At 48.6% G+C, this 12480-nt stretch overlaps 1 protein-coding gene across 1 annotated transcript in view; it reads right to left on the reverse strand.

The window, feature by feature from the left end:
- LOC135808172 (uncharacterized) overlaps window positions 1-1377 on the reverse strand; it is a 76539-nt gene extending 75162 nt beyond the window's left edge. The window contains exons 1-2 of the mRNA XM_065321324.1: window positions 675-1377; window positions 80-515 (exon numbers count right to left, since the gene is read on the reverse strand). Of these exons, the coding sequence (XP_065177396.1) occupies window positions 80-372 (293 nt within the window). The 5' untranslated portion in view covers window positions 373-515; window positions 675-1377. The remainder of the gene's footprint in view (window positions 1-79; window positions 516-674) is intronic.
- Window positions 1378-12480: the final 11103 nt, after the last annotated feature.

A 12480-nucleotide genomic window follows, 5' to 3' on the forward strand; every position in this document is an offset into this window, starting at 1 on the left:
ACACCAAAACTGTCCCCTAGAAAACAACAAGGAAATGATAAAATTAGCTCAGCCAAGAACAAGATAAATGCTCGCTTACTATCGCTCAGATCCATAGCCGTGAAAGGAGACAGATGAGCCGAATTCCGAGTCGGAAGACGTGCTGAAGACACGACTGGGCTCCGAGTCGATATTGTAGGCGCCTGCTATGGAAAGAGCTGCCAGACACCCCAGCAGAACTGAAATCCATGTTTTCAGCATTGCGGGCTGCTTGAGAAGATGTCGACGGAGCTTGACGGAGAACAACAGCACTTTCTTCCTTGTTCGGACAAGTGGAGTTTTATATTGAAATCTTCTTCCTGGCCTCAAAGCGTTTAGATCCGTGCCGTGCATCTCTCTGGCCACAATCCACGGCTGTACATAGTATACACGGCGGTAGCTGGCTGATGGCCGAAGACAATTGGGTCTGCGGCGGACGGAGCTTCACTCATGCCTGGCCGCTCGGTAGCAGCGAGCAATACGTGGCCGCCTAGCGCCTGAGATTTTATGAGACAGGAAACACAGACGACAAAGTCTAACTCACAGCGCCAGCAAACAGCACGGCGGCCCGAGTCATGGAAGCACACAACCTGTGTGTGCACATTGTCAAAGTCTCTTCACTAGTCATTGTAGAAGCAATTAATTATTTCACATACCTGCATGGAGCTAAAAAACGAGGTGAGAAGCGTTGCTGCTCGCTATGCGACCTCTTGTTAGCCGTCATGGCTCGGAATCTCTCCAGATGTTCAGACCCAATGTGGGGGTCGACATACGATAGTGCGACTTGGCTGTGGCCTGGGTGTCCGGGTGGGGAAGAACATCAGGAACGGAATACATGCCAGCTCGCCTGCACCTCACAAACAAGCGAAACACGGGAAGCACCTTGTCACTCCGACCAGCTTCGTTGTGTGTAACAGCTGCAGCAGGAGCAGCACGGTTCGACCTGCACTGGTCTCCCTGCATTAGGTGCAGCCTGAACCACGAAAATACGATACAATGACTTGTATTGAACTGGGGACTTCTGGGACAATGGCTTCCGAGTATTGTTCTTGTCCTTGCGATAGGGATTTCCTGAGAATTTTGAAGATGCACCTGGAAAGAAATACACAAGATAGATATTAGATGAACAATGGTGAGCCACGGCTATAACCGGGTTCATGAATACGAGCAGAAGCAGCCCGTCTAGCGTTTGTCCATATCCACACCGGGTCAATGCAATTATGCCAAAACAGGAAGTTAGTTGCACAAGGAACTACTGTCAGTACTGACTGGATATTGCCATTGGTTTTTAGGACGAGGTGCAGGTGCTCAGTGCAGTGCAGCCACATGAACACCAGCTAAAAACGTGAACTGCTTCGGTCTTCGGTTGGTTTTCCAATGCCCATCACCTTGGTATGTACACGAAGTATTACTATTAGTTAGTAGTCGAAGTGAGAGCAAACCCGCACACATGCGCATCACGGATTCGCACCTGGCCGTCTATGCCTCTATGGGTGGTGTGACCTAGCTAGGCGCGAAAACAATCTTCTTCTTGACACTTTCCGCATGAAAGTGTGAACAGCCACTCGGCATGTACAGTATGCATGTACAACACACATGATAAACTATTATTTTTATAACTAAAATTAGCGCCCTTCCTGCAGGATCCAGTCACGTTTACGGTTTAGTGAGCTGGGAATCCCTGGGATCTTTGGCACAAATGCATTTCGATCATACAGGACTCGTCGAGTCAAGGTCTGCCTGCAACATGTAGATCGACTGCTCGTATTTTGTAGATCCACACGTGAAAACAATCATGTAGACTCTGCTGATATAGATTTGCATCTAACGCCATCGCCATGGCCTCTATGGAGAGCAAACTAACTAATTACTTGTAAGAAATTGAAGTTATTCGAAGTTGTTTATTTTTCACTATGCAGTCAGTTCACACCGTGGTTCACAGACCAGACAAAGCCAAAAGATTTCATAATGGGAGCATGGAGAAGCTGAGGTTTATTGCCCCCCCCCCCCCCCCCCCCCCGCCGAACCGACCTGGGGTCTCGACGTCATGCAGACACTGCCAGACAGCAACCCACAAAGAAAAAAAGCAAGTAATTAGTATCAAGTACTTGAAGTAGTTACAGGGCAGAACAGGAAACGAAGGAAAATGTTAGAACTCGACCACCGGAAGCAGTTTTCGAGTCGTCCATCCATATCACATGTTTGTGTTAGTCTTTTGTGTATGCCTCCGTAGCAGTAAACATTACAATGTACATATGCAGTGGCCAACAGTTTTGTCTAGTGTCTTTGGTTATGACCTGACCAACCAGACCGGTTACGGTGGGCCTGTACAAGGAGAACTACAATACATGTACATGAACATCAGCAGTGCAGTGTACCATGGTGTACATCTGGTACATGGTGTAGGGCAGACAGTGTTAGCCTGTAGGTTGCACTGTATTGCGGGATGAAGCCGGCAGAAAAACCGACAGACTTTGGTACTTTTCTGGGTTTGTTTCATGAATTATTGGTGGCCCATGGTCATAATGGTGGGTAGTGAGTACGGGTAGTGAAGAAAGACAAATGTCTGCTCCGAACGTCGGAGCTCGCGCTTCCGGCCGACTGACTTGACATGGTGGGTTATTATTATTATTATTATTTAAAGAGTCGGCGTGGAGAAAGCAATTTTATTAGTGCAATTAGGAGTATAATCGATGCAGACATGGCCAGACAACAACAAGTTCATGGAATTTTTAAGGATTTTTATGTTATTCAAAATCGATTTTCGTGTTCCGCTCATCAGTGAATAGTATCGGAACTGAGGGTACTGTGTACAAAAATAGAACATTTTATAACAGCATAATTAAGGAGGTTCGCGACGGTTAGCGCCATGTTGGATTTCCGAATTTTTTTCTGAAAAATAATGCATTTCGGAGTGGAAAAATGGGACGCGATCATGCACAATCGAGTTATTTGACCATGACTTCCCAGCGCGTGCTCGAGTCGAGACAAGATTTGAGGAAGAAGCTCAGCCACTACGTGTAGTGGACTTGCGGATTTGTTTTGACATCGGCGGTTTTTGGATAGCTTGGTTCTCCTGCCGACGTGTCGTGGAGATGAAGACGCGGGAGAGTAATCTGCCAGTCACCCACGACGCGGCCTCGCATTCTGCGTACTGGACGATTCAAGAAGTCGAGGAGGGGGACGCTTCGCAAGCTCAAACGATCGATCGAGTTCCTGAAAAACGGAAAGGGCGATCTCCACCACCAACGCCACTGGATTCGACTCCCGCGAAGAGGTCGTTCAGTGCCCCTCTTCACGGTCGACGAATCGTTCATCTCAGGTATCTGGCTGTGGGATTGTCTGCGTGCCAGAATCCTGGATGTGGCAAACCTCTGGCGCTCATTGATTGCGTTGAAGAGAAGAGGTACGGCCTGGGCAGCGTACTTGTCATTCCGTGTCAGCAGTGTGGGATGGAGAATGTTATGCTCAATACCCTGGCCTCCGTGCTTCCACAAGCAACACCAAAGCTGCTTTGGGTAAGTGTGTTTTTCAATCTCATAAGATTTATTCATGATATTTGCGAGTCATTTCCACCCTATGCCTATGGCAGTGGAAATGTATGAGCACACTGTATGCACGGCGCGCGCGAGCGTGTGTGTGTTTGCATTGACCTGCATGTTTGTGCATGTGTGCACCATACGCATGTATGAACATGCACATGCGCTCATGTGGACGTGCCCTCGCACACATACTATACACACGTGACGTGCATGACCGCTCCCAGGGCATGTTGGTGTGACATGTGTATGCGGGCATCTCCACTCATGCACATGAGTGTGCACATGCATGTGGGTGGGTACGTACACGTGCGTGAATGTATGTGTGTGTACGAGCGCGTGTGTTCTATTGCGTGTGAGAGCATGTGTGTGTGTGTGTGTGTGTGTGTGTATTGGCGTGGGCCTGCGTTTTGTAGTGCGTTCAATGATGAGTGTTTTCAATTCTGATTGTCGGTACTTTTATCCCATTATTGCGGTTCTATAATTGTTTTGTGTTACATGTGTGTGTGTGTGTGTGTGTGTGTGTGTGTGTGTGTGTGTGTGTGTGTGTATGTGTATGTGTGCACGCATGTGTGTGTCGATGGTGTGCATTTTTGTGCTGGGTGAACACTCTGATCCCTAAACCGCGATACCGGAGCTCCCAAGCTACAGCCTCACATTGATTTATAGTTCATCGTTGGGAATGAGTTCGCTGCTCATGATGCTGTTGCGGCCCTAGCTGAAATTGTTGAAGCTCGCCCCGATGCCAGTATCCTGTAGCACTCTGTCACTTTTGCATCAGCATGTTTGGTGAAGGAGTTTGCAGAACATCAGCAAAAGCGGCTGGTCACCCTTCAACCGTTGGTCCAAGCAACGTGCTTCTCTAAATCAGTTGCAGTGCGGGCAGCTGCTACTGGGTTGGTGATGAAGCACTTTGTCCTGTCCTACAAACGAAGTGGTGAGTCAGCCAGTTCCAGACTGATGAAGGAGCAAGTCGGAGGGAAGAAGCGGGTGACAGCCTCAAGGAAGATAATATTAGCGGTGGCTGAACACCTAGCCAAGAACCAGCAGCAACCCAACTGTAAGTAACGCCCTGTGGCACAGGGCTTCACTTGTTTGTGCGCACCGTAAAATACCATCATTTTTGCCAGTGTGGGGACACGTTCTAGCTCGCATAGTTGAAGAACAAGAGGACTCAATGTTGTCTGATTCGTTCCAACATGTCAGCTTTCATTGTAGTTTGATATGGGGCTGTGCTAAGCGCTATCACAGCTACATGTACATGTATCAAAACCAAGTACCAACAGGAGAGTAATCATCCGGGAGAAAAGTAGCTATCGATAATGCGTGCACCCAGGGGATTCCGGCAAATTCACTAGTTCGGCTATTCCATCCTTGTATTGTTCTGAACGCCGAGGGCTCTAGCGAGTTTATGCAACACCTAACAGCCAAAAATCCAATAAGCTATGACCAAAGCAGCAGTAGAGAAGTACAAGCAATATAGATACGTGAATTTACCAATTTTAGGCAAATTTTGACAGTTTTTTGGATTTTTCTCCAGAATATGCACGGTGACCCCTATTTTCGCCACGGTAAACCTGTTCCAACCCACTTATAGAACGTATTTGAAGTATCCATATATGGGGCAAACTCAAAAATAAGCTGCAAAAAATATTCAAAGTTTCATTTTTTGCGTCTTTTTGTTCTTCTCCAGGAAATGACGACCTGGATCCCATCGTCAACCAAAGTGTACATTTTTCGGTGTTGATATCATCTTAGTAGATACCTCGAACAGTCTGTGTAATTTTATGTCATATTTTCTGTCCTATCTGGTGTTATGGACGATTTCTCATCAATTTTGGGATTTTGCGATATTGTGTGTTATCAAGGAAAATTGTGTTTTTGGCAAGACCTATTCAGGCAATTGAAAAACTGATGTTACTAAGTGAAAATATAAGGCTGTACCTATTCAAACCTGATGTCAGATAGGGCCGATGTTGAAATTAAATTTTTGGGCCTAACTGTCCCCAACCCCCTTAACTAAAAGTGTGAACAACAAAGGAAGTGCTACAGCATTACATAATAGGTGTCAAACATAGTGCTAACGTATATAACTGTACATAATGTGCATGTATTCGAGTGCGGATGCAGTTTTAGGAGCTCCGCTCCTATCAGCCTTTCCGAGTCTGTAACTGTAACCTACAGGAGCTGTGACCTGTACTGCGGACTATGGCCACCAATGAGCATGTCGACCTGGCCCTTCTGACGTTCGACTGTCTACAAAACCTGGCCACCCGGACTGGCATCCCGAAAGCGGACTCCTTCTCACGGCCCGACCTGGTGGGAGCGCTCCGGAAGGAGGGGATTGGGTCCCACCCCATATTGGAAGGTATGACCGGTATAGGACATGTCACGACTGCTTTGGCCGCATTGTCCTCGACAATAATGGACCTGAATAAAGAAATAGTGGCAATTAGGGTGGGAAGAGATGATGAAATTGCTTCCTTGAAGCTTGAAATTCAACAGCTGAGGCGGGAAATGGCTGACCTGCGAGATACTAGCGTACACACACAGCACGCCATGCCACACCAGTACAGCGACGTAGTACTAGGAACCGCCACACAAACTGCAAGTGCACGTGCGAGGCTCAGCACCACAACGGGCAGGTCTGTACAAACGTACGGTACACACGCCGGCAGTGGCAGCCTGCCAGGAGAAACGCGTGTGCCACAACCCAACACTACTACAAGTCGTAGTTGCAGCAGGCGTGCATGCATCCCGTAGGTCCAGCACTACTACAAGTTCAAGTCGTAGCTCCAGCCCCGCAGCAGGCCTGGATGCATCCCGTAGGTCCACCGATACTGAACAACAAGTACATGAATGGCAGGAACACCAGGGCAGACGCACTCGAGCCGCCCAGAGACAAAGGCACGCGGCAGATACTAGTAGTCAGTCCCAGCTAGCTCAAAGCATAACAAGGCGGGTGGAAACATCCCGCTACACCAAGCCGGCTCGTGATAGCGAGCCGGCAGTAGACCTCACGGCATCACCCCGGGCCAAACGCAAAGTGTTTTACGTTGGCAACGTGCAGCCACACTGCTCCGCATCATCAATTGCTGAATGGTGCTCTGCCCGAGGAGTGCAGATTCAGGAAGGTGTCATATTTGCATCCAAGCACTTCAGAACTGCCTACGCACGGGTGACCGTCGAGGCAGCTGATGAGAACACAGTCGGTGACAAAGGGTTCTGGCCGGATGCTCTTTCGCACACGGTTAGGCCCTGGCGTTTTGCCGCGGACAGTTTTGACACCAGCAATGCCAACCAGGCAAACAACGTCCTCTCCTCAGGCTCAGCATGATGGCGCGACCACAGCTGAATCCACTGGCTCGGCCCTACTTCCCCCCTTGCCAGGGTAAACTGACCTTACTTTCCGTAAATTGCCGCTCAATCGTTAACAAATCTGCCGAACTGTCTGTCATTGCTGATTTCAACAAACCTGATGTCATCTGTCTAAATGAAACATGGCTAAATCCAAGCATAGCGCTCACCATCTCCGGTTATACCACATTTCGTCGCGACCGACCACCTCATGATAACAAATCCGGTACGGCAACCAGAGGATATGGTGGAGTTGCGATTCTTGTCCGGCAAAATCGCTTCGGAAGAGTCCAAGTTCGCGACGACCTTGCTCGTCCGACCTGTGAATCCGTATGGGTTGAGCTTCACCCAATCTTAGGCTCCCCGACACCCATCCTCGTCTGCTGTACCTACCGTCCGCCCTCAGTCAAAACCACGGAAATAGACCACTTCTGTGATATGCTAGCTAGTGCTTTGGTAACCGTTCCCATGTCATCGTACCATGTCATAATGGCTGGGGACTTCAACAGTAAGCACAAACGGTGGTGCCCATCGGATTTAACGTGTCCTGCTGGGGCGGCACTTTTTCGCACCCTTACCTGCTTCGGTTTGGATCAGCTGGTGCAGAGTCCAACGCACACAACATCTTCCGGAACACAGTCATGTCTAGACCTTGTCTTCACGAACCAACCCCTGCTGGCGACGGACGTTCACACAGCTTGCGCTCTTGGCTCCTCGGACCATCTCATGGTTTCATGCCAGTTCGCCGTCGCATTGCCCTCGGATCCAGACCTGCCACTTCCTTCTCGCAAACCGTTCCCATATCGCTTCCGTCGAGTTCCCTCTCAGTGCTGGGACTCTATGAACGCTGATTTCTCCTGCCACGACTGGTCGTTTCTGCAACCAGAAGGCTCTCCAACTGTTGACGCCGCGGTAGATCACTTTGCAGCCGTCCTTGAACGAGGGTTCCAACAGCACCTCTCTAACTTTGCTATCGGCTACAACAACCGGAAACATTCCAACCCAACATCCTCGACATCTAGTCCCCCATGGGTGACACGGTCCCTCGTATCTGAAGTGAAGCGCAAGCGTGATCTTTTCAGCATCTACAAGAAATTCCCAACGCCGGTTAACCGGGAGGCTTACCGAGTTCAACCCAACTTCGTCAAGCACCTTTCTCGTACCTCACACCGCTCCTTTCTAAACTCTCTTTCTGCAACACTCTCCTCCCCCGATCGCCCATCACTCCACCAATTCATTCGCAACCAGTGCCGCGGGACCTCCCGCGCGCCAATCCAGTACCTGACGGACTCCAATGGCAACCGCCAGCACGATGTGAAGGCGATTGCAGACACACTGAACAAGCAGTTTGTTTCATCCGGCATTCCGGAAGATCCGAATTGGGTCATTCCATCGCTGTCCCCAGCCCCTGAACTTAGCGCACCACTCACACGCGTCGTTACCACGACTGCTACCGTCTGTAAGCACCTCAAACTCCTGAAGAATTGTAAGTCCCCTGGCGAAGATGGCATACCCAATGAGGTTCTCAAATGGCTTGCGCCATCTCTGTCCTATCCCTTGTGCCTGCTCTTTAACATGTCATATCGTACAGGAGTATTTCCGTCCGTCTGGAAATCTGCTGTTATCGTCCCGATCTATAAGAAAGGCCAACGCTCTCAGGCTGGCAACTACAGACCAATCTCTCTCCTTCCCGCTGTGTCCAAGGTCTGTGAACGTATTTTCTTTGAGTCTCTGTACTGCCACGTCACCCCAGCGCTTTCACCATCTCAATCCGGTTTCTGCCGTGGAGACTCCACAACTTTCCAACTAACACGTCTAGTACAAGACATCTACACCCAGCGGAACCTCAGGCGGCATGTTGGCATCGTGTTCTTTGACCTAGCGAAAGCTTTCGACACCGTCTGGCATCGTGGTCTGCTTGCAAAGCTAGAGTCCGTCTTCTTGGTACACGGTCCAGCCCTGCAATGGCTCTCATCCTATCTTTCCTGCCGCCACCAGACTGTCAGAGTATCTACCTCCCTATCAGACCCATTACTAGTCGTGTCTGGGGTACCCCAGGGGTCCATACTTGGGCCGCTCCTATTTCTACTGTACGTTAATGACTTGCCAGCCCTTGTACCAAATGTAAGTCTTTTTGCTGACGACACTGCTCTGATGTGCTCCGACAGCTCGGCAGACAACCTCACGGCCTCCATGCAGTCCGGGGTCAACGCTACAGTAACATGGATGGAAACCTGGAAACTGAAGCCTAACCTCGCCAAAACCGAGGCCATGTTCTTCTCTCCCTCGCCCCCCACTCAACTTCTGTATTTTCCTGGTCTAAATAGTACACCTATTAAAGTTGTTAACGAGCACAAGCACCTGGGCGTTATTCTCGACCGCCAACTCTCCTGGTCTCCACAAGTCCAGTCTGTGTGCAAGCGTGCGAGTGCGTCCTTAGGTATGCTACAACCCCACTGCCAACACTTGAATGATAACTGCAGAGAATTGTTCTTTAAGTCGTACATTTTGCCTATATTTGACTATTGCGATATAGCTTGGTGCGGGTTGTCTCAGACTTTACTCCACAGACTGGAGGTACATCAACGCTTGCTTCTGAAAATTCTGTTTCGAAAAGACCAAACATTTGCCTCCCTTTGTCTTTATAAACTTGCTTCCACGCACCCTCTTCTTGCCCGACATCAGCAGCATCTTTGTATCCTTGTGCAAAAAATCTTCCTAGCCCAAGTCCCGAAACATATTGCCAAGTACAACTGGTTTGTTACCACTAGACCAACACGCAATGCCTTATCACTGCCCCGAGCTAGTTCCTCTCTGTTTTTGAAATCCCCTTTCTTCTCAGCATACTCCCTTTGGTCTAACCTGCCTACTAGCATTAAGACATGCCAGGATATCAGGAAATTCACAGTCCAGCTTTCCACACTGTCTCATCCGAAGTGATCCCATGTATTATTAATGTGCCTCCCTTTCTTTTTCTCTCCCTATCTCCTTTCCCTCTCTGACAGCATCTTTCTTTTTTTTTCCCTTTTAGCTTGCCGTGGTTGGCTATCACCTGACCTCTCATGTTTATTGGCAGTCTTCGGACGGGCCAGGAGATGTTGAATAAATAAATAAATAAATAAATAAATAAACTGAGTGCAGCCACAAAGCAAGAGGTGATACAGTGCAACATGACACAACATTTACATCTGATAACCAGCTACGAGAACAACTTTAGCGCGACTACATGTACATGCTTCTTTTGTTTACAAAGAACAGGATTATGCACACGAATACATACAGCTTCCAGAACCTTCAACTGCTTAACATAACTTGCACGGCACAGAACAGAAAAGTGAGAATCATCGTACACACTAAGACAATCTGCACGTGATAACAAGTGACAAAATACAGCTGACTTTTTGCTCACGTCGCTCTCTTCCGTCTCATCCCGCTCCTTTCCTTCGATCTCCTCCGCCTTATCCTCGTCCTCCGTCTCATCTTCATCATCATCGTCCTCATCACCACCATCATCATCATCAGTCACTTCCTCATCATCCGTTTGATGCTCAGTCTCACTGCACTCCTTATCAGCCTCCAACATGGCTCCATCATCTCCACCAGCATCACAAGTCAAGCCAAGCCATTTGGTTTATCTCTTTGAGTGCCGGAATTGTGCTGCCCGGTACGTTGGTAGGACTCTTCAACACCTGAACGCACGTATCAGACAACATGTGCCGTTGCACTTATTACCACCAGCAGCCAGAGCAAAGCGGCCAAAGCGTGGTAGGCCGTGTAAGAACCCAGTTAGCTCAGTAGACAAACACGCTGTGCCGACAGCGCCGCCTGTTCCCGTGCCACCACCGGCCCCACCACCTGGGGTGCCGTGGGTGGCTGGGGCTGGGGTGGGTTTGCCATCATTGACCTGGCCACCACTTCTCGACCCACTGCAAACGGTAGCGGAGCCTACTCTAGCACAACATCATCGTCCTGGAATGGAGGAGGGGCCACCGAGAGACACTGAACCTTCACCTCGGCAGTTGCCCTTGCCTCCGCCTGAGCCACCCCCTTTACCTTTGGTGACTACCGAGACGGTGGTCCCCCCGGTGCTGGGATCCACGGTGCCGACTGTGTCTGGACAGAGAGGGAGATCATCGACAAACCAAAATGAAACCAAGATCCTCACCCACAGACCCAGAAGAAGCACAGCAAACTATTCACTTGAAATTTATGCACGGAATGGACTTGGCCCACGCAAAATGGACAGTGGAAATGGGTGTGCAGTAGCAGAGAACCCAGCAACGGTGACGCGGAGCAGCGGTCAAACGACTTGTGATGCTGGTGGAGATGATGGAGCCATGTTGGAGGCTGATAAGGAGTGCAGTGAGACTGAGCATCAAACGGATGATGAGGAAGTGACTGATGATGATGATGGTGGTGATGAGGACGATGATGATGAAGATGAGACGGAGGACGAGGATAAGGCGGAGGAGATCGAAGGAAAGGAGCGGGATGAGACGGAAGAGAGCGACGTGAGCAAAAAGTCAGCTGTATTTTGTCACTTGTTATCACGTGCAGATTGTCTTAGTGTGTACGATGATTCTCACTTTTCTGTTCTGTGCCGTGCAAGTTATGTTAAGCAGTTGAAGGTTCTGGAAGCTGTATGTATTCGTGTGCATAATCCTGTTCTTTGTAAACAAAAGAAGCATGTACATGTAGTCGCGCTAAAGTTGTTCTCGTAGCTGGTTATCAGATGTAAATGTTGTGTCATGTTGCACTGTATCACCTCTTGCTTTGTGGCTGCACTCAGTTATATACGTTAGCACTATGTTTGACACCTATTATGTAATGCTGTAGCACTTCCTTTGTTGTTCACACTTTTAATTAATTATGCTGTTATAAAATGTTCTATTTTTGTACACAGTACCCTCAGTTCCGATACTATTCACTGATGAGCGGAACACGAAAATCGATTTTGAATAACATAAAAATCCTTAAAAATTCCATGAACTTGTTGTTGTCTGGCCATGTCTGCATCGATTATACTCCTAATTGCATTATTATTATTATTATTATTATTATTATTATTATTCTTTATTTCCACGATGACCCATGGCCAATAAGGAAGATAATATGATTCAAATCAGTCCAGAATCATATAAAATCAGTCTAGCAAGTAAGGAAACCAACACATTGCAGGGGGATGGAGCTACGATGGGGTACAGTGTGAGCTACTACAGGAGCATATGGATGATAGAATGAGGCTAGACGCCATTGATTTAAACGCATGCTTGCTATTTGTTTCACGCAGGTCGGGGGGTAGTTGGTTGAAATTGTGAAGGGACAGGTTGATGGGTGAGTTGGTGTGTCGGTTTGTGTGTGATGTTCTCAATGTGTATGATTGTTCTCATGTGTCGTAGTGCATATGGCTGCTCTGTGATTGGTCGTGCGAGGTGAGGCTGTTGTAGGTGAAGGGGAGCGCGGATGTACTTGATGTTGTGGTTATTATTATTATTATGATTGTTCACGTTGACATCACCAAGCAAGCTTGGCTAGCCTTCGCATAAGCCAAATGGACATGGTGGCC

This window comes from Sycon ciliatum, chromosome 2, assembly GCF_964019385.1.
Source record: "Sycon ciliatum chromosome 2, ocSycCili1.1, whole genome shotgun sequence".
NCBI classification, from domain to species: Eukaryota; Metazoa; Porifera; class Calcarea; order Leucosolenida; family Sycettidae; genus Sycon; species Sycon ciliatum.